General features: G+C 45.5%; 1 protein-coding gene across 1 annotated transcript in view; it reads right to left on the bottom strand.

Moving 5' to 3' along the window:
- Positions 1-23,085, bottom strand: part of Myof (myoferlin) — a 104,367-nt gene that overhangs the window by 80,168 nt on the left and 1,114 nt on the right. Inside the window, 4 exon segments of the mRNA XM_055614162.1 lie at positions 9,867-9,897; positions 17,690-17,839; positions 17,925-18,067; positions 18,228-18,343. Of these exon segments, the coding sequence (XP_055470137.1) occupies positions 9,867-9,897; positions 17,690-17,839; positions 17,925-18,067; positions 18,228-18,343 (440 nt within the window).

The following is a 23,085-nucleotide window of genomic DNA, read 5'->3' as shown; positions in this document are numbered from 1 at the left end:
TGTGTGTGTGTGTGTTATGGCCAGACAGGATGCAAAGCCTTGCCTTCCATGCTAAGTTTCATTTGGCTGATACAAGCCGACCAAGGAAATAGGATATGAGAAACCAGCCTTAAGGACTTTCAGAGGTTCGTAATCCAACGAGGAAAACCAAGTTACCCGAAAACATCCAACACGTGCTGCTGAGCACATGACCCAGGCAGACGCTGAGAACAATAGACATTCAGTGAGGCCAAACAGAAGGTGCTGACTGCAGCCCAGGTGGAGCTAGTCACCTGGAACTTCCAGTGGATTCCAGGCTGGTCACATGACCGCACATGCAAAAGGCGGTGTGCCTTGGGGTTGGAGGGAGGGGGCTCAGTGAGAGCCAGCATTGCTGAGCTTTTACAGGCTCCTTTCATGAACTCTACCTGAGATCACAGAGCCAGGAAGCCCTCCAGCCTGGCCTAGTCTGATTCCAAGACCTTATATTTAACCCATGTTCACTCCTGTCTTCCTAGCAAACAAGGAGTGGGTATCAGCTCCTCCCTTCTGGGAAAATTCAGCTGGATCTCTCCCATGGAGGAGGTTCTGATTTGTATCAAAAGTTGAATGCATTATATTTTATCAAAATCCTACTCTTACACACAAACACATCAGTCCAAAAAAAAAACAGAAAAATTTTATTTATTCATTCTTTTCCTATCAAAGGTCATAGTTGCTGGCTCTGGACATCAGATTAAATGACGGGAAATGCCCTCTCCTGTCTCCCCATTACCTATATCGGTGGGCTGCCACCTCTGCAGTTACTAAGATAACGATTCCTTCCTTTGAAAAGGAACTGAGCACATTTACCCCAGGACAAAACAACAGACTCAAAGCAGAACACTTTGGACCATGGCTGAAGGCATTCTTAAGGACATTTCCTGTTTTCTGATTAGCGGAGCCTGACCCCTGACTCAGCTCAGAAAAGCTTAAGCAGTGTGCCAGCCTCAGTGCCTGAGACCTGGACACCCCTGACTGTCTTCCCAGAATTCCTTTGCTGGTCACTGTTCTCACCATGTCAGACCCTGGAAGGATTATCTGTCAACGTGACACAGCCAGGAATCGCCTGGGAAGAGGGTCTCAGGTGATTGTGCACATTGGGTTGGCCTGTGGGGAATTCTTTCATTAAGTTCACTGGTATGGGAAGACCCAGACAACCCGAAGCATTCCCTAGGTGGGAGGTCCTGAAGTGCCTAAATTAGAGAAATCAACCACGCAGCTTTCATTCCCCCAGCACTTTGACCATGGATGTGTTACGTCTGCTTCAAATTCCCGTCCCTCAACTTCCCACAACAATGACTGCAGCCTGAGGTTGTCATCTAAAACACATCCTTCCTCTTCCACGATGCTTTTTGTCAAGATATGTTATCATGGCAACAGAAAGGAGATGAGGACAGACCTGCAGACTAGGCCTGAGAGACTCCAGGACCCAGCAGCTGGCTCCAGCTGTGCACAGAGGCCAGATGCGTGTGGATGGAGTTTCCGTTTTACAGTCAGCCACGTCTGCCTAGACTAGGCACACTCTCTCCGTTAGTTACTTGTTTGTGACTGTGACAAAAGCAACTGAAAAGTTTATTTTGGGGTTCAGTCCAGAGACAGTCCACCATGGCATCCAGAGGGTGGTAGGCCCCTCTGCTCCCGCAGCCAGGAAGTGGGAAAAAAAGGATGCTGGCGCTTGCCTTCTCTGTCCTTTTTATTAATTCTGAACACTGGCTGTGGGGTCACAGCAACCGCGTTTAGCGTGAGTGTTCTCTCTTTAGTTAACCCAGTCTAGGAAATCTCCCACAGACACACCCGGAGGTTGACGCCGAGGTGACTCTAGATCCAGTCAACTTGCAGTTGGTATTCGCCATCGCCTTCATCCTGTAGGAGGTTGTCACGCAGACACGCCAAAGCCTGGAAGGTAAATCCGAAGTCCCCCGGAGAAGAAATCCTGCCTCAAGATCCAACAGACGCTCTGGGCCTGAGTTTCCAGTGCCCCTTCCCCCTACAGACTTCAGCACTGTCCCCCCGTGTCACACTTCAGAGCTGCCAGTGCACGATCACATAAGCAACCGCCAATTCCTTAAAACATGTCCTTTTCTCTGCCCCTCTCTTTCTACACACACACACAGGCATGCACCCTTGGCTATAGAGCAAGTTCAAGACCAACCTGGGCTGTATGAGGTCTTTTCTCACAAAGAATAGCAATGAAAGAATTATGGGGCTGCTGAGATGGCTCAGTGGTTAAGAGTACTTGCTGCTCTTGAAGATGACCAGGACATTGTTACCAGCACCCACAAACTATCTGTAACCCCAGTTCCATGGGATCTGGTATTCTCTTCTGACCTCCTCAGGCACCAGGCACACACATGATACACGTACAGAGGCTCAGTCAAACACACACACACATACAACAAAGATAGTTAAATAAATAAACAAATAAATAAGTAAACAAGCAGAAAAGAGAAGAAAAAAAATATTAGGTTTGACCCTGAATCTAAACTTCTCTTCTCATGCAAAAACTTCTAGGTTCTCAGGTCCATGCCTCTTTCCCCTGAAAAACGAAGAGCCACATATAAATTCATCTTGCTAAAAATAATAATAATAAATTTTTTTTAAAATGCCCCAGGTTGTATAAGCCTTTATACATAGCTAACAATTATTAAGCTTTCAGAACTGGTCATTACTCCCAACATTTCCAACAGATTCTCTGATTTCATCATAACAGTTCTCAAAGGTAAATTCTGTGATGATCAGTGGCTATCAGAAGTCACACAGAAAGCAAATGGTAGACCTGGAATTTTAACCTTGCAGTTAAAACTAGGTTAGTTTCCAAAGGTGGAGGATTAAGGTCAGAATGTGGCTCCTTGGGGTTGGAAAGATAGCTCATCAGTTCAGAGCACTTGGTGCTCTTGCAGAGAACCTGAATTTCATTCCTGTCACCCACATCAGCCAGCATACAACCATCAGTCAATTCCAGTTCTCAGGGGCTCTGATACCTCTGGCCTCTGCAGGCACTAGAACTCACGTGTATAGACACAAACACACACATACATGCTCTCAATTTCTCTCTCTCAAACACACGTACACAAATAATCAAAAAGTACTCTTAAAATAAATAAATAAGTAAAATTAATAAAAATAATTTTAAAAGAATACTTGAAGGTCACGATTATAATTTATTAATACTGCTATTCAGGTGTCGCCCACACAGTGCTTGCTACTTAGTAGCTTCTCCATGATTTGAGTGACTAGACTTCTTGCATATGTATACATGTATGATGTGTAGGGTTGCCCTAATGATCAAAAGACAGCACGAGTGTGAAGCCCTCAGTGCTGAGTCTGAGCACTGAGCAACAGCAGCCATTAGAGTGTTTCTCTCTGGGATACCAGAGCACTACCCCATTTTGCCTTCCCCAGGGCATTCGTAGGCCCTGGAGCCCCAAGGGACAGGAAGTTCCCAGTGAAGCAAGTCCTGGTGGAATAATTCCTTCATGTGGCTCCATTCCAGAGCTCAGTGGCCACCCAGGGCAGCTGCCACGTGGGCAGTGACTATCCTGATTATCAGTCTGCCTGGTAGCCACAAGAATCGGGTTAATTCCACAAGAGCCAGGGGCCAGAGCTGTCTTTAAGGGGGGAAAGGAGCCCCCAGAAGTTAAAGGGAGTATGGGGGAGACACCCAGGAGAACTCTCTGGAGGCATGTCTGACTTTCTAATTCCAACCTTGGCTGGCCCAATGCTGATTCGGAAAGATGTTGCCTAACAAGTTCAAGGAAACACCCATTTGGGCCAAACAGCAACCACTCCACAAGAGAAGCTGCTTTGTGTGTTCTGACACGGATACAGGAACACCCCAGGCCAAAGCAGGCTGGGTTCCTGCTCTTCCTGCTGCAGCCCATGCCTCGCTGTTGTTCTCTGAGATGTTCTTTTAGACTGAGAGCTCCTGGATAAAACACTAGTCCTCCAATGAACTTGCAGTGAAGCCCAGACATCTGAAAGACTCACAAAAGCTCCCCCACTTAAAGCCAACCTTTGGAATGGTATTCAGCCCAAGCGGCTGCTAGGCTGGTTTCCACTCTGTAGGCACTTTAAATATGACCATGCCTAACCTTACTACTAGCGTGCCAATTCTACAGGTGAAGGAACGAAAGCAATGTTAATCACTCGCCCAAGACTTCTAACCAAGAAAAGGGCAGGAACAGCTTTTGCCCCAAGTCAGCTTCACTTCTTAGCCTGTGCTCTTAGATGCCACTATGAATAAGCTGAGGAACCAAGTAAGCTGTGGCTTTTTCAGGCCTTCCCAGACTAATGACCTGCTTCTTCCTACTCTATCTAGATGTCTCCACTGGTAAGTCCTGGTACCTAATATTCAGGAACACCCATGTATAGGGTTTATAATCTGCCAGGCACTTTGGTAAGGGCTTACTAGAGGTTACCTGTTCTTTTCTAATTTTAATTTTTGATATAGGGTTGCATGTAGCCCAGGCTGGCCACAGACTTGATCTATAGCAAGAGATGACCCTGGGGTCATCCTGACTCAACCTCCCATGTTCTGGGATGACATGTATGGCTTTAGGCAGAAGTTGAACTCAGGGCCTCCTGCATGCTAACTAAGCACTCTACCAACTCTGTCTGTCTGTCTGTCTGTCTGTCTCTCACACACACACATACACCACCTGAACTATTCCCACCACCCTCATTTCAAAGCACAATAAAGTTAAACAGTTTATCCAGGGGCACCACCTGGATAAGAAACACAGGCAGAATTTGAACGCAGGTATTTCTGTTCCAGAGCCTCCTAGTCACCCTGACTCCTGACTGGTGCATATCTGACACCCAGTTTGCTAAAGAGTGAATCCAGGCTGGTCCTCAGCAAACTCACATCCAGCCCAGGTGAGGACATGACCCTTAAGGAGCCTCAGAGCCTCTGTAAAAGGGGGAATTCGAAAGCCCACCAGGCATGGAGGCAGCAAAGAGCAAATGAAAGAACAAAAATGGGCCTAAGATCAAGGGAGGTTCCTGTGAATCAGAATTATTAACTGTTCCAATCGGCTTGTCCCTACCCAAGACATTGTCTCAAGGGGAAGTTGAATAACCATGGAAGAGAATTTTGAAAGCAAAAGAAAACCAGGGCAGAAATTATGATAATCAGATCCTGTTACTCAGGGAGAGAGGGGAAATAAAATGCTTGAATTTACCCAAGCCTCAGACCTGGTGTTCCACAATAGGCTCTCTCTTATCCCGCAATTAATCTTATCTCTTTAAGGAGGGTATCATCTTTGCCAAGAGTTTTAATACATTCTCAGCCCTCCTTCCTATGCTGCAGTTTGCTCTGGCCTCTAGCTCCTGAATAAGCTGGCTGGTTGTTGGCTGCAGATCAGAGGAAGGGCAAGGGAGTCCGAGTCCGCGTCCGCAGTGGAAGCGGGCTGCTCATTGTCAGCAGAGCCTAGGAAGGACCCGAAGGTAGAATCAAAGTGAGAGAGCAATCCAGTGCACAAAGAGAACCGTCTGTGCACTGAGCTGAGGGGAAGGTCACGACATGACCCCACATGCAAGTCTGGTTCTGTTTCTTCTCTGCTTCTTCCTGCCTACAGAGATTTGCTCTCCCTCTGTCTGGCTGAGGTGCACATCCTCAACTACAGAACAGAGAGAAATATGCCTGTGGCAGCTCGTGGGGGCTGTGAACAACAGATGAGATCAAGCCATGAAATGACTTTGGATGCATAAGTGTTTTGGGGAAGGGCTTCTTCTCCAAGGCATGCCACTCATATAGAGAGTATTGGCGGTTTCAGGAAATGCTTTGGAGGTCAGAAGTGTCCAGACCAAAGGCACCAGAATCTAATCCTGACCCTGGTAGGGTGAGAAGCCCAAGGGTGGAATTTCCCAAGGAAATGCAATGGTAGAAAAGGAGACTGGAGCCAGGCATGATGGTTCATGCTTTTGACCCCAGAAACTTGGGAGGATCGCTGTGTGTTATGGAGCCAACCTGGTTTAGATAATGAGTTCCAGGACATCTAGGGTTGCATAGTGAGACTCTGCTAAACAACAACAAAAAAGCACTGTGTATTATGGTACTCCTTTGGAAGAAATGGAGTGCTAAAAGAGCCGTGGGTAGGAGAGCATCAGCCGTGGACAGACATGGCTGAGATAACACTCAGCTCTGCATAAGAAACAACAGTGTAATAGCCTCAGCAAAGGGTAGCGTAATGGTAGGGTCCCAGCTCTGTCTACAACCGCTGACACTTTCACCTAGATACTTAACCCACTCTACCCAGAACAGTTTCTCCAGATGTGAAACATTTCACTTCTGGGCTGAAGAGAAGGCTTCGTGGGTAAGAGCACTTGCTGAGCAAGCATGAGGACTTGAGTTTGGAGCTGGTCAAAATGGATGTGGCTGCATGCGCTGTAATCCTAGCAATAGGGCTTAGAAGATGGGAAGACAGAAAAGGCTCGATGGCTTCCAGCCTAGGCTCAGCATCCTTCTTTGGCCTCCACACACTCATGTAAACACATCTATCTGCCTATACATGCTTACAAACACGCATACAACACACACACATACACCTTTACCTTTAAGAAAGGCTTTGTAGTCGAGTGGTGGTAGTAGCTCAGACTCTTAATCCCAGCACTTGAAAGGCAGAAGAAGGTGGATTTCTATGAGTCTAAGGCCAGCCTGGTTTACCAGACAGCCAGGGCTATACCAAGAAACCTTGTCTTGAACGCCCCCCCCCCCAAAAAAAAAGACTTTATATATTTTCTGTGATTAAAATTAGTTAAAATAAAGCTAATAGAAGCAAAACTGCTACCCAGCCCTAACAGCTGTCAGGTTCTTGTCACAGTATGACATTCAGATGAGGATAACCTTCTAGTCTTAAAACACTGGAGTCACTACAGTTTGTTCTTCCTACAGCACAGCACCTAGGCTGCCTATGGGCAAGCTCCAAGACTAGCTCTCTGCCCACTGTCCAAAGAGGTGATGCCTGACCTGATAGCCTCCACCCAGAATAATTCACGTTTGTAAGGCCCAAGCAGAAGCTATCAGAAGGAGGGAGAGACAGGGAGGGTCCAGGGAGTGAGCAGAAACATAACTTTCTACATTGTTTATTAAAAGAAAGATAGCAGAACTGTTTACTACTGCAGTACTACTGGGATGAAAAAAAAAGATGGCGTAGGAAAAAACAAAACAAAACAAAAAAACAGAAATCCGCAATGAAATGAAATGAGGCCTCTCCCTGCCAGTTAAATATGAGATTAAAAAAAAAAATGCATTGTGTATAATAGGTTAGGCCTTTATTTCCTGCTAATAAAATAGTCTGATCTTGATTACCAGTGGAACTGTTCACTGCTAAGCTATGTCACCTCTGGGCCTCTGAGTCACTGCCTGTCATAAATGTTTGCATTACCCTGTGGCAAAGCTCAGCCAGGAGGGTTAGGTTTTGTTCCCACTCTCTCTCTCTCTTTTGTTATTGGTAAACTTTCTCCTGCTTTCTGACTAGAATCGAATGACCCCAGCATACTGAACAATTCAGTGCTTCTAGAAGGGGCCACCAAAGTATTCAGGCCCCTCGGTGTCTTGGCCCAGCTATGTGTAGAATTCTTTTTATCACTGAGCTCCACCAGAGCCCAGGGACAATCTGGAGTCCAGTTAAACCCAGCCCTACCTCTGCATGGAACATGGAAATGAAAGAGGGCTTCCCTAAGAAAACAACGAAGATTCAGTAACACACGGAGTGGAGGTGCAGTGTGCGCACTGAGTGAGGGGCGGGAGAGTCACGGGAGATGACTCCTCAAGCTGGCCATCCAAGCCTCCAGGAGGGTCAGTCAACACTGCCCTCCCAGGCCACAGGGGAGGAAGACCAACCCAATCCTCATGTGAATAGATGAGCTGGGGAGTCTTGGTAGGGGGGGCTCCCCTATTCTAAGGAAGTTAGGATTCAGGAGGGAGGCTGGAACTGGGAAGCGAGGAGGGAGGGACCTATGACCTATATGTAAATTGAATTAATTAATTTAAAAAACGAAACAAAAGTAGTCAACACTCACTGCCCTCTGCTCTCTTGCCTGAGTGGGAATGTTCCCACCTGCGCTGTGTGGGTTAGTGACTATTGCACCTTCTGTCTGACAGATGAGGCCACTGGGAACTGGAGGTGCTAGCCACTATAAAGGAGTGGGAGATCTGGACTCTCAGCCACTGTGGCCATCTGCTGCGATCTGTGCTATCCCATAGGCCATCAGTGACCACATGCAGTTACATACATTTAAATTAGGTGCAGTTAATATTAAAATGCCAATCCCTTGGTCACAGTGGCCACATTTTGGTGATTGGCAGCCACATATGGCTAATAGTTTCCTATCACACAGGGCAGATCTTGACTATTTCCACATCATAGGAGGCTCCACTAGAGAACGGGTCTCTAGATGACAGAGCACACAGTAGGTGCACAGAAAATGACTGCTGAATGACATTTTTAAAACTGATTATTCTGATTTTAGCAAGCTGACTGGTCATTTTAACACAATGTAAAAACCCTCTCTGAACTCAGCTTAGCCTTCTAAAGGAGAACTTCTAGCTCCTGCCAGTTGTCCTCATTTGACTCACAAACTTCTTGACTCTTTAGTCCCCAACAGAGCTCACTGGCTTTTCACTTGGCAATGGGCAAAGATAGCCAGACTTCAAGAAGTTGAAGATAAACATTTGTTTATGTCCAGACACCTTAAGCACAGCATCTTGATTTGTTTTTATAAAAAGATCTTGAAACAGCTAGGGAAACTGATACTCAAAAGAGGCTCTTGTGACTACTACAATTAAAGCTCTAGAGCCAGGCTTGGTGGCATAGGGCTTTAATCCCAGCACTCAGGAAGCAGAGACAGGCAGCTAGGTCACTGTGAGTTCAAGGCCAGTCTGCTCTACATAGTGAGTTCCAGGCCAGGAAAAGCCTGTCTCAAGATAAAACAAATAAAGGCTCTAGGTCCAGGTCAGGGGTGGTCTGGAGCACCCTGCCCTTTGGTTTTCTTTGAGATGTGGCTTTGTAGATCCCGATCACCCTGTAAAACCTCCAAAGTCCTAAACACTCCAAGTCAGGTTTGTAGTAGTGAGGACAGAGACCTTGTCCCATTGGTCCCTGTGGTCTGTGACTCCCTGGGGTCCAGATGAATGAGAAGAGACAGGATTATTAATTGAAAACTTATTGCTTATGACCTGTTGGCCAGGCACACAGTTAGTTGTTAGAGAACAGCCCCAGGCCCTGTGTTCACAAAATGAACTGTCAAGGGTAGGGGGCAGATAGAAAGACAACAACACAGCAAATGTGGAATGTGCCTGATGGTAGGCGCTGCTAGGGAGTACAGCTGGTGAGAAGAGAAGCTCAGGATCACTCGATATAAGGATAATCTGATCTCCAGACATTTGTGGGAAGATCAGGGTGAGCTTTTGACTCAGCCCTAGCTGAGGAGCCCAGACCCCCTCCCCTCCAAAAAAGGCCTATCATTATAGAGGAGTAAGGCTTTTTCCCATGTGCCTTCAGCTCTGCTTTGGTTCCCAGCACAACTCTGGCCAGGTCGCCTCAGGAGTCAGTTACACTGAAGCCACTGCCCTGTGCTAACGGGGCAAGTGAGCTGAAAGTTCACTCAATGGGGGGGGGGGGGGTGCTATGAACCTACACGGTCCATTCATTGAGGCAGCCGTTATAAAAAAACAGAAAAAGTATTGTCAAGGAAGCTGAGAAATTGGAATCACCATGCAATGCTGGCAGAGCAGCTGCTGTGGAACACAGCAGAAAGTTAGAAATAAAATGATGGTAGGATCCAGTAATTTCAATTCTGAGTTCACACCCCAAAAAAGTGCACCTAGGCCCATATTTACATACCACTCTTCATAGATGCAGTATTCACTGTAGCCTAAAGGTCAGAGCAACCTTGTGAATATTTCATAACAGAACAACGTACTTTAAAATGTTGAAATAACAAATGTTATATCTTTCAACACAATGAAAAGCAAAGAACTGTGCCTAAGAGAGGCCCTGGCACATGCTCACTGATAAATCAGACCTCGGCTCTGCTTGATTCTGAAGCAGTCATAGCTAAAGGGTGTTCCACTTATTCTGAGCAACTAAGCCTGAACTACCCCCTGAGAAATGTCCCCCAGGACTCTGTGCATCTCCCAGAGATGGGAGAAGGAGAGGTTACAAGAAGGGAGGGTATGAACACTTGAAAGTACTTCACATATTTCATTACCACTGTTCCTTATAACACCTTAGGAGGTGCACATTATTCCCAACTTTTTATAGATGAGGAAATGAAGGCTAGAAATATAGCTTCCCAAAGATTTTTACCTGCTAGTAATAAAACCAGGGCCCAAACTTAACCTCCCTAGTCCAAAGACCATCCCTATCCACATACTTTGTTGATCATAGAAAGAAGGGACTCTTTGTATAGTGGGCTGGGTCAAGCGATTGAATGAAAACAACTCCAATTCCCTGAACTGAAAGGAGATAAGCCAAGTGGTTCAAGTTCTAGATCTTCAGGTCTCGCGCTGCAGTAGATACATCTGGTATACCTGTTTGTATGTCCTGAGCTGCTGCACTCTTTGGCCATATTCAATTGGGGTGAACCAATGTGACAACAACTGAACCAACTGGGGTCACTCTCTTGATGTCTCAGTTAGGGGGAGAGGGGAAGGAGAGAGGGAGGGACAAGGGGAGGGAGGGAAAGAGAGAGAGAGACCAATGCAAATGGTCCTTGCCTGACGCGAGTCTGGCTCCTGTGGTGCTCCTGTACTCTGTAAGATTCCCCTGTAGCTTTAGAAACCTCCATGGTTTCCTTGCATGAGCTTGAATGGGCTTCTGCTCTCAGCAGAATGACTCCTTACCCTTCCAGGTTGGACAGGGGTGCAAAGAGAGGACCCATTTGACCTTTGGGATGCCAGCTGTTGGTTTCTAATTATCACTTTCACATTCTGCACTGTGGTCTCTGGTTGCCTCCCTCATGATAGTCTGTTATAGAGCCACCCCACCTAGCCTGTGCTCATCCACAGAGGAAACACCCAACGGGACACAGGCCAGCCTTGTGTTCTCTTTCATAGTGAAGTGCAAGAAGGATGGTCCCACTAGCCTGCTAGGTGTGGTTTCCTCACTAATTTGGATCAATCAGGCTGCCTCCTTAGTGTCTTCCATGAGCTCCTCCCTTCTAATGCAGCAGCCCTGAAGGAGCTGCCTCTGGCCTAAACGTAAGCAACCACCCAGACTACTGCTGATGCCTTCCATGGACAGGCTTCCCAGCAGGTAGCAGTGAATCACAGTTCCCTAACCAGACTACTCTTCTTAATCTCTCCACACAAACCCACAATTCCACTGTCCTTTGTGATTGTTGCAAAGCCTGGATTGTATTCTTCTTCCTTCCCGTCTTCCCTCCCTTCCATTTTTTTTTCTTTCACAGGATCTCACTATGCAGCCCAGTCAAGTTTTAAACTTGTGATCCTCCTGTTTCAGCATCCCAGGTGATAAGATGACCGGACCCTCATGTAAACCATGTTCTAACTTCCACTTGTCCTTTAAAACCAAAGTAAATGTCAGCACCTTCTTCTCAAATCTTCCTGTTCTATTTACTCTTTTTGCTTGTTTGCTTGCTTGGTTTGCTTTTTGAGACAAGGTCTCCCTATATACGCTTGGTCTAGAATGGTTAGGTAGACCAGGCTGGCCTTCAAGTTGCTGTAATCCTCTTGCATCTATTTCTCAGGTCTGGGATTACAGGCATACGCCACAAAATCTGATCTCTGTGTACTGATAAGTTGCAACTTTTCTATTCTTCCAATAAGATACTAGTTTGTATCTCATTCTAATGTCCTATGCCTAGAAGACTAGAACATGTTCAGTATCTTTTTCACCTTGGATGCTGACACTAGTGTGCTGTAGGACTTCAGAAAAGCAACTTATCAAACTGGTGAGAAAATTTTAGATGTGCAAGACCTTCTGCATTTCCACCTGATCCACAAGTAACCCTGCAAAATAGGAGGTTATCTTGCTTTGCGTTCCTGTTGTCCTGATAAAACATCACGACCAAAGGCAACTGAGGAGAGGAAAGAGTGTATCCGGTTTACAGGTTCCGATCACAAATGATCATAAAGGGAAGCCAAGGCTGGAACCTGGAGATCGGAACAGAAGCAGAGGCCAGGAAGGAATGCTAATGACAGACTTGCTCTCCGTCCTTGGTTGGCTTTCTAATACAACTCAGGACCACCTGCCCTGGGATGGCACCACCCACAGTGGACCAGACCCTCCCACATCAATCATTAATCAAGAAAATGCCCCCACAGCCTTGCCTAAGGCCAGTCTGATGCAGGCGACTCCTCAGTTGAGGTCTCTTCTTCCCAGGTGGAAAGTAAACAACCCTGAGAATTATTTACAACACCGCAACTGAAGATTCTGTTTGCTCATAAGCGATTAGGAAACAAGAAGGGGCAAACAGGATTCTCATTCAGGCATCGCTGGCTCTACAGCCCAGGGCCTTTGCTCTGAAATGGCCAGCTAGAAGTTAGTTGATTGAAGGCTTAAGTTGACAGATGTCCCACAGCTATTTCTGAGTGACAACTGTGCTCAAAGTACACCCCTGTTCAACAGAGCAGCTGTTCAGCAGAAGTTGTGAAGTCAGTAAGGAGGCTGTTGTCCCACCAGAGGGTTCCAGGTAGCATTTGTTCCATAGGCCACTGCATGTTCCACATACAAATTTTCAGCATGAAAGGCAGCTGCTTCTCATAGTTCTTTCCAGGTATAAGAACACAAACATTTCAATTTGTCTGATAACGGGTGCTACAAACTGATTATGCTCAGTGTTCAGGAATGTGTGGGACAGAGCTCTTTTACCTAGATCCACCCACAGAGCACTTGAAAAATTTTTAAGTGAAATTCTTCCTGAACGGAGGAAGATGGGCCAATCACCTTCAGGATTAACAAGCAAAGACTTCATTACTCCAAGATGTCGCTATTCTCCTACCAACTCCTCACTTTCAATGGTCAACACAGAAAAGGCATATTCGACATCCATCAACGTGTCAGGTGTTGGAGAAGGCACAAACATACTATACCACATGGACAGGGCTTAGAAATCCCAGGGGCAGGGAGAAACCAGTAGGCAGAAAAGAAATCAGAAAAGTGCTCGTTCCCTTGGCTGAGGGCATCAGGGTAGGCTATGTAATGGAGGAGAGAAGGAAAAACAGGACATGCTAATTATTTTCTAAAAGCAACTGTGGTTTTGTAAATGACTGCGAGCCGAAGAATGTGCCTTTGGGAAATGTGCAGTCCCCATGCTTCAGCGGGGTGTGGCCACCACCCTTCAACAGTGAGCGTCCAAGCCCTTTTCTTCCGGAAGCGAGGAGAATGACTCAGTAGATTAAACAGTCTTGCCTTCCTGAGTACCTGTCAATACAGTACCGCGGTTCTACTGAGGTACCCACGTTCCATGACCATCATTACCCCTGAAGAATCTTCTAGACTCTGTAACACACCATAGTGGATCAAGGTTCTATGTGAGCAGCTCACCTCCACAGATTATAATGAATGAGCCTCATGAGAGCCTTCTCCCATCATATTCCACCACTCCTAGAGGAATCTCACAGTTTCGTTTTAAAGCTTATCTAAAAGATTCTTTTAAAATTTATCTCTGGACAGTGGGGACATGGCTCAGTGGGTAAAGTGCTTGCTGAGCAAGGGCAAGGACCTGAGTTCAAATCTCCAAAGCCTACAGAAAACTGGACACGGTGATTCTATAATTCCAACTCTTTTACAGAAGAGACAGGAGATGCTAATTTCTTTTTATGTATTTGATAATTGATTTTGTTTCATCACTGTATTTATTTATTTATATTGTTATTATAAAATTATTTGATTGGCCATTTGTAACTAACAATGAAGTTCATTGCGATATATAGACTGAATTTTGATCTGTGATTTTTTTCACTTGCAAGTTTTTACAATAAAGACTCAAGGAGTCATTTCAAATAACAAAGCGGTTCTTGCTGAAGAAACAGGCAAGTGGGGCCACTGAGATGGCTCAGAGGGTAAAGGTGTTCACCACCAAGCCTAGGGCCCACATGACCGAAGGAGAGAAATGCTTCCCACTAGTTGTCCTGACCACATGTGTACGCATACAACAACAATAAAAAAACACAAACAAAACAAAGATTTCAAAGTTGGGTGTGCTAATTGGTAGAGGCACTAAAAAGTCTAGGCTTACATGCTAAAACATGTTCAAGGGAAATAAGAAGAAGGTCAAAACCCCAAAACTACATACTAACACAACAATCACCCGGTGGACATCTGGGCAGCGGCATAGACATCCCTCAAGGAAATGCACACCAGAGAAAAAGCATACAAAACAGGTTCCTCTCCTCCACCTTCTCTTACTCTGGTTTGACTTTACAATAACTTCTCTCCTATATCCAATATTAATTAAAAGGAACTAAAATTAAATTTTTGTATTGTGTGAGTGTGTGTGTATGTGTGCATGTGAGAATGTGGGGGCGGGAAGGTCAGGGGACAAGTTGCAGAAGCATATTCCTTCTCTCCACATGGGTGTCAGGGACGGGACTCAGGCCATCAGGTTTGGTAGCGTCTTCTAACCACTGAACCTCTCATCGTCCCGTACTTAAAATCTCTAAATGTTTGTCTCAGAGTTTAGAGGTCTCATTCCTGCCAAACCCAGCTCTACACCCTGGCTTTCTGCAAGGAGCTTGAGGCGGATGGCTACCAGGTAGGCTGGCTTAAAATGCAGAACTGATTCCTGGAACCTGAGAAGGAAAAAAGAATGGCGTACACTCTGATGCCTTCTTAATCCACTCCTGAACACCCACATTTCAACAGCAGAAATGCACCCAGCCTTTCCTGGTTCACATGAGGCCTGGAGCCAAAGTCACACAGTCAGCCAAAGGCTACAGAGAGGCCTGAGGTCAGCTCCAAGCCAGTTGGTGACTAGTCTGCTTGCTTCCAGTTGCAATGGAGTTCCAGGCTAGAGGCCTCCACTGGGGTTCAGAGATGTGGTCCTCAAAGTTCCAGCAGTGAAGGGTTTATTCTCCAGCCTATGGTAAGTAGGTGGTAAGACCTTTAAGAGCTGAGAACTTGTAGGAGGATTTAGATCATTGGGGTGTGCCTTTGAAGGGGTTTCAAGACCCTTACCTCTTCTTTTCCCTCTTTTTCTGGCCATGATGTGAACAGGATTGCTCTGCCACACACTCCTGCTAGGAAGTACTCCCCTGCCCCAGTCCTCCCTTAGAGGCTGAAAAGCAATAGCTCTGCTCAGTTATGGACTGAGCCTCCAAAGCTCTGAGTCAAAAGTAATGCTCTTTCTTCTGGTGATTATCTTAGTCCTTGTCACAGAGATGGGAAGCTGGTGGAAAGATCCTTCCAGGATCCATGAGAGCACCCTCACCTCCGAGTCCTTCTCTTAGCCAGCCATGCTTCCCACCATCTCAGGAGGTGGGCAGAACTGTTTCCTGCTCTTGCTCACTTATGGAACAGTGATACCACGGCATAAGATCCTTCCTTCTATCAGCTCTTCATCCGACCTAATTTTACACAGTGCTCAAAACCGGGCACATAACTGGAACAATTGGCTAGCACCAGGGTTACCGGACTGCTGGGAAAGAGGGAAGGCAAGAAAAGAACTCATATCCAAGACTGCCTTTCCCATACCTCCTAAAACAGTGGCTTCCAGACCCCCCCCCCCAAGAGCAGACGTTCAAAGTCTGATACTAGAAAGTTTCAGCATCTTAAAGCTAGAAAGACAGTATCCTGCTGCAGCTAAGGAAGCTGAGACCCAGGTGGCTAGAGCTGGGCTATCCAAGGTTATCAGTTATTTAGGCAATGCTGGCTAGTGTCCAGATATGTGGGGCAGATATGGGTCAGTGGCAGTGTGTGAAAGGTCCTAGGTTTGATCCTCAGGGCTAAAAGATGGGGAGACCCCACCAAAAAGAAATGCTTACCTAGAGTTCAAATGTTCCAACACTGAGTTCAACGATCTTTCTTGTGTCAGATGAGTGAATGAATGCCTTTTCTACTCTGTACAACCAAAGCAAACCAGAAACATGATTGCTTGGCTAGACCACATTTGCCAATTTAACTGACATTTCACCCTTTCAATTGAGTGTTTTCATTTATCAACATATTTTTAGTTACTTAAAAGTGTTAATTACTACATATTCTTCCTAGATAGTAATTAGATTTTAAAGGGTTAATTTCAGATTATTTCATAATCTGTACAATTTGCCTCAAATGTGACCTCTCAATCCTAGCACCTTTTTACATGCCAAGAATAAAAGATGCAGATTTTTCATGCGAGTATTATATAACTGCTTTAAGATAGATTTTTTAAAGTACTATATGCAAATTAATTCAATATGACTCCTCATAATCCAAAGTCAGAACTGTAAACCATGTTGAATTTTATTTTCTTCCTTCCTTCATTCTTTCCTTCCTTTTTTCTCTCCCTCTTTCCTTCCTTCCTTCTTTCCTTCCTTTTTTTTTTCCTCTTTCTAACTGAACAGTCATTTAGCAGCTTTGAATAGCATGTCTTTCCTTTTCTTGCTCACCCTCGGAAGGAAAGATTTGAGAAGAGAAATGGGGATTTTAAGAAATGGACACAGTGGAGAAAGGGGTGAACTACACAGAACCTATGAGGGAAAGGTAGTCAAATTCCTGGGGTTGGAGGGAAATGTGCCTAGGTGTGGTAAGGAAATGCCTGCCTGTCTAAGCTCCAGTTCAGCAGCCCCTACACACACACACACACACACACACACACACACACACACACACCCGCAAGTGAACTGGCAGTCTTATCAGGACCGTGGCCAAAGAGGAAAGCGATGAAGCCCCTATGCCCAGGATTGCCACAGCTCTCCAACTCAAATTGCCCCGCCTGGGAGGAGGGGGGGATCCTATGTCAGCAGCCACCCGTACTCCTCCTCCGGTCCCCTCCACCGCAGTCATAACTAGTGTCATAAATAACTGCTTGGAATTCCAAGGGGCCTTTTAAAGACCAGGCGGTCTAAACCTTCCTCCCTGTTTTGCAGAAGAACGCAGGGACATAGAGGAATGATGAAGTCATTTGCCCAAGGTTACCCAGCCCTGTAGAGCCAGACTCCCAAGCTGCAGATGAGCGTCAGAGCTCCTTCCGGGGCCCGCGGGGAGCAACCCCAAAGTTATCGAACACATCCCCACCCCACCCCAAGTCGTGGAGATGCAGAACACTAAAGAGAGTAACTTCAGAACCTACCCAAAACTCCAGTGACAGTAGAGGCAGCATCGAAGTGGTGAATACTGTAATGGTGCCTCCAGCAATTAATGATTTGCTCTTCTCCGTTACTCATTTCTCACAGGGAGAGAAAGTTTTATAAAGCACCCACATCTATGGACACTAACTTTGAACCCACAAAGACCCTCATACTTGAACTCAAGAGAGTAGCGAACAGAGTCTCCCCCAAGAGTTTATAGAGATGTCAGGTCATACCGTCAGTCCCCAAGCCCTAAGTTAAATTCCCTCAGTAGGGATCGCCTGTGACCTGCCCAGGTAAACCTAGGACCGCCAAGGGACCAGAGAGAGGCTTGGCTTCACTAGATGCCAAGTGCTGACTTGAAAAGAACGAGCCCCAAGCCTCCAGCCTTCCAGAAAAGGGCTTCGGAAAGACAGGAAAACGTTGCCTTACCCTTAAAAATGACAGAAACGATAGGATCCGGTTTCCCAAATTTCGTTCTAGGGATGTTAGTGGCAGATTCCACAATCACTCGAAGCATGGCTCTTCGAGAGAGCAAAGCGGCGGAGGAGAAGACGCGGTGCTGGCGCTGAGTCCTCCGCCCTGAGAATAGGATGTCTCCCAGCCGGGGGAGGGCTTCTCCAGCCGGGGGTGGGCGGGGGAGGAGGGTGGACCTCTGGAGGGTTACAGCTGAAGGCCACGTGTAAACTGATACCCACACTCCCGGAGTCCACGCAGGGCCGCAGGCACGGCTTATGAATTCCGAAAATGTGGACCCGAAGGAGCACACCACCACAAAAAGTAATGAAGCCGCGGTGGATTTGGGACGAACTGCAGGCAGTTCAGGAAAACCACAGAAATGCTGTTGCCTTTTAGCAGGAACCCGTGAAACCTAATTCGTTGTTGTTTTTCTACCACCTCTTGCACGGTTTACCGAGTCTCGCGGAGTTTTAAAACTACTTAGTCGAGTCTTAAATTTTACTTTTTTTGCCTTTTCTTCTCGTGCTGTTGGACACGCCCCCTCAGCAACACCAAAGACTTTTTAAAAGCTGCCAAGAAGCGTCCCCTGCTGTGTGGAACGGGAATTGTTGAGTCAATGCCCAGGTACTGGAAGAAAGGAAAGGGGTTATATACAGATTCACTGTTTTTTGCTTCCCAACGGATTTGCCCTAAGAACCCTTCGAAAGTAGGATCCTGGCTTCTCTGGACCAAGGAGAGCTAACAGTCTTCAGTGGAAATGGAGAAGGGGCTGTCCACTGTCCTGGGTCTGCACCGTCTGCTTCTAAAGAGGGTGAAGTAAGGCAATTCAGCCTGATGGTTAGAACACATAAGGAGTCCTTCACCATTTTGAACTATATCACCGGAGCAAGTTTCTTAGCCATTCTCTTGTTGCATGGCCTTACTTGTAAAAATAGATATAAAATGTGTTGTAAGACGCAAGTCCTGTGGGGCCTGGCAGGAAGCATCTAGAAAATCACATGCATCTTGCTATAATTTTATGATTTTCTTTTCTCTTCTCTCTGTCTCTGTATTTCTCCCTGTCTCTGTCTCTCTGTGAGGCAGAGTTTCTCTGTGTAGTGTTGGCTCTTCTGGTCTGTAGACCAGGCTGGCCTCAAACTCACAAATATCTGCCTGCCTCTGCCTCCCGAGGCTGGGATTAAAGGCATGAGCCACCTCCACCCGGCATAGTCTTTCTGTTAATGCCAAGTTGGAAAATCAGATTATTGTGTTTCAGAGTGATCAAAAAGAGACATAGAGCCTCTGACGTTTTGCGTCTGACGTACAATCAAGAAGAACCAACTGGAAACAGACAGTTCAAGTGTATCAGGAAAGTAGGACTAAACTTAGAAACTCTATCTCAGTAAGTTTCTCAAATCCTTATACAAAGTAAGGAGTTATATACAGAATTGTGTTGAGTTGGTACAGAGAGGCTAGGTGAAAGTCAGAAAACATTATTTTTGGCTGGTTTTCCTCCTTTTACTGTGAAACATGTTTCTCTAGAAATGAATACATCATAAATGTGCCACTGAACAATCCTCCATGTCAAGAAAGGATGTCGTACCTCACAAACCCCTTGGTGTACCCTACATGTCACAGACAACTTTTGTCCACCAGGAATTCACCCTGATTTTTCTTTATTGAGTTCCTTGGCAGCTTCAACAGGTAAATAATACATTCTGATTGTGCTTTCTCATCCTCTTTTCACTTTCCCCAGCCCTTTCTCATCCCCTTTTCACTTTGATCAGTTTTTCCTCTCTCCTTTCCTAGATTTATGCCTTTTAGTTTGTGACCCATCTAGTTTAAGCAGAGCCATGTATGGGACCACTGAATTAGGACCACATTGAAGCCTGGTGGAGACAGCAGCAGGTACACACTAAGGCAATGGTTCTTCCTCTCCTTGAAGATATCAGCAGCAAATGGTCCATCAAGAAGTAGGGCTTCCTGAGGCCTTCCTCCACCCAAGGCTGGCTGCTGAAGCTTCGTTTTTGTGCAGAACCAGAGCGTTCCTCTGCAGTTATTGACAGTTCCTGACTGCAATGGCTGTGCCATGCTCAGGAGACTGGATTCAAGACACTGCTTCAAGGAATGGCACAGAACATCCATCTGGGTGAGAGTTTATGGATGTGGACATACTCTCCAAAGACTGCACTGAGTCTCACTAGGTGAATGCACTACAAGAATGACATATACTTGCATTATAACAGTGTGAATGGTTGTGCTATATTGTTAGGGAAGACTGAAAATAAAGAAAGTCTATACATATTCAATACTGGGTTTTGTTGTTGTTGTTATTCTTTATTCTATAATTGGTTGACTCCTTGAGTGTGAAACCCATAAAAAAGGTGAACCAACTATAAATAGTATTTTAAGATTTTTATTCCTTTAAAGACTGGTAGTGACTAAGTCTACATAGAAGTCAGGGGAAGAAAAAAAGTATTTCAGAATTTTTGGCTCTGTTGTCATTATTCAAGATACTTTAGGAAGCTAAATCTGCGATAGGAAGGAACATGGCCTTCTCTGAGAAAGCATTAACCAGGAACTTGGGAGATGGCACGATCTGGAAAGTGCTGAGTTTGACTCCTGGAACCCACAGAAAAGAACCTTGGCATTTGCCGTCCCAATGCTGTTCTGGAAAGATGCAGCAGGAATATCCCTGGGGCTTGCTGGCCCAGGGAGAGATGTTATAGCAAAACACAAGGTGATGGCTCCTGAGGAAAAGCACCTGAGGGCTGACCTCCTGCTGCCACATGCAACATGTGCGCAGGGCCTGTGCCCACACGCACACAAACGCACAATAAAATAACGATCAAAAATCTCTCTTTCCCTCTCCTCTTCCCCCTTCTTCCATCTCTTTCTTTGTCTGTTAGCAATCAAACCCAAAGCCTCATGCATGTTAGGTAAGTGCTTTATCACTGAGCTATACCTCAACCAATATTTAAAAAAGTAAAACTAGGAAAACACCCTGTAATAAAGATCTTCTATTATCTGTATACCAGCACTGTCCTGTAGAAATATAACACGGAGTCTCACGAAAAACTAAACACAATAGGTAAGATTGATTTCAAAGTTTTATTTTAACTAGTCAATCTGGAATATTATGTTTTTAAATATGTAAGACTACAAACAAGTATTAACACAATTTTTATATTCTTTTTATACTAAGTCTTTAAAATCTGCTACGTATATCAGATCTCAACTTGTACACAAAGTTTTCATCAGAAGTATTTGACCTATATTTATATTTTATGAGATTTACAACTCACATTTGTGTGTGTGTGTCTGTGTGTGCGTTCAGAGGACAACTTATGGAGTCCATTCTCTCCTTCCACTACGTAGTAGATTCTGAGGATCAAACTCAGGTTGTCAGATTCGGTGGCCTGAGCCTTTACCCACTGAGCCATCTCACTAGTTCTCATACCCACGTTTTTCAAACATACTTAATTTTGTTTTTTTTTCCAGTAATGGAATTGTCAGTTCCAAAACAAGATTAAGTAGAATCTGAAACTCAGTTTCTCACTCACGACAACCATGTTTCAAGCAGTCATCAGCCAGATATGGTCAGTGCTGCCATACTGGACAGAGGATGGGAAGCTCTCTCTTGTGGCAGAATGTTCTGTTGAGATGTGCAGGTCTGTCAGCAGGCAGCAGTTCTTTGGAAGATACAATCCTTCAAATCACAACAGCCTCCTGGTTTCCAATTAGTAAGTCTGAAGCCTTTGGCACTGTTTGTTTCCTAAAAACATTTTCCTGCTGGGAAGAAAATAGGCTTTCCTGCTGAGATAAAGACTTACTCTGCTGCCTGTCCCATTTTTTTTCTCCTTACATGAATAAAGATGAGTTCTAAATCCTTACCCTAGAATACCCCTGAACGAACTGTCAACATCACCTGGTGAAATGTGATCACCTTGAGATGTTACGGAAACAGCCAGCTGCTTAAAGCTTCCTGACTGGCTGCGCCTGTCTTTAAAGAACAAACATTGATGTCCAATGTTTGATGTCCAAGATCCAACAGGGGCCTTTACAAAATCAACCAAGCCTCCCAATGAGCCTCCTGTCTGCTCCTCTCTCACTAGTCCCTATTCATAGGGCAGTTCCCAACAGAATCAAGGTCATGGAGGGTAGAATTGCAGTGTTTGGTCAGTGGCCTAGTACCAAATGTCAGTCCACAGGGTGTGTTACTCTCTCCCCATCATCCCTTCCCTACTCCTCCTCTATTCTCTACTTCCATTTGGCTTTAAAGATAGCTCTCTCTTTCCCCATCACTCACGCACATGCATGCATGCGTGTGTGTGCATGTGCGTGATTCCCCTGCTTGATTCTAAGGTTGCCTCTTATCTGGAGTCTGGAGAGGGAATATTCACATCCTGATTTCATTCTCACAAACCTTCTCCTACCCCTAATCCCTCCCACAAGACAATTTGAACACAAATATGAAAAACCCAGAGCTGTTCCCTGAAAATAAACGCATAGCATACAGAATACCCTTGTTTCTGCTTGCTCCATCCAGCACTCTCCAGAATTAGCTGCCCATTGAAATCTACCTTTTGTAGATGGCCTGCTCACTTAAGTTAGCTAGAAACACAGATCCTTCCCTTCCTGAGCCCTCTCTTGTCCCAAGTGATGAGAGGTCAACTTGCCAGAGAGGGTGCTTGCCAAAAAAGCTGGCCACAGCAATATAATCAAAACAGAAGTACTGAACCGAACTCCTCACGGTCCCACGTAAAGAAGGTAAGATATGCACTGTTAGCACACCAGAACAGGTTGCTCTTTGGAACACTGGTCACCAAGCGCTCTAGCTATTTGGAGCCCACACACCTTCCCTTGAAAAACAAGGCAAAAGGCAAGATGCCCACGGAAAGGCAAAAGCCTGCTTGCCACCTTCCAGCATGCCACCTTGTGGTGAATAAGGCTATCCCTTTCTCCACCACTCTGCCTCCCTATCCATTTACAAACTTCAGGCAGGAGGAAGCAGAACTCTGTGTGATTAGAATATTTGGGTTTCTTGGATTGCCATCTTCCTGCTTTAAAAAATAAAAAAAAAAAATCTAAACTTCCTTACAGGGTTTCTTATTCACTTGATTCAGTAGCACATGGGTTCGTTGCCTTTTATTTAACAGTGCCTATCTACATTTGTTAAACCTTAAGCACTTCCCACTCACTCTATCATTCAACATTCAGCTACATCCTCGTAAAGATCGGGTTCAGAGAGGTTAAATGTTGTACTCAAGGTCACACAGCTAACAAGAGGCATTCAGGAGTTTAACCCTTGTACTACGAACACAACTCTCCTAGGATGCTATTGAATATTTTTTCGTTGTAAATTTCTAGCACGCTAAGACTAGGTCTAA

Source organism: Psammomys obesus, unplaced genomic scaffold (genome assembly GCF_907164565.1).
Source record: "Psammomys obesus unplaced genomic scaffold, mPsaObe1.curated_primary_1811, whole genome shotgun sequence".
Classification (NCBI taxonomy): Eukaryota; Metazoa; Chordata; class Mammalia; order Rodentia; family Muridae; genus Psammomys; species Psammomys obesus.
This window is presented reverse-complemented; position numbering and strand designations above follow the sequence as displayed.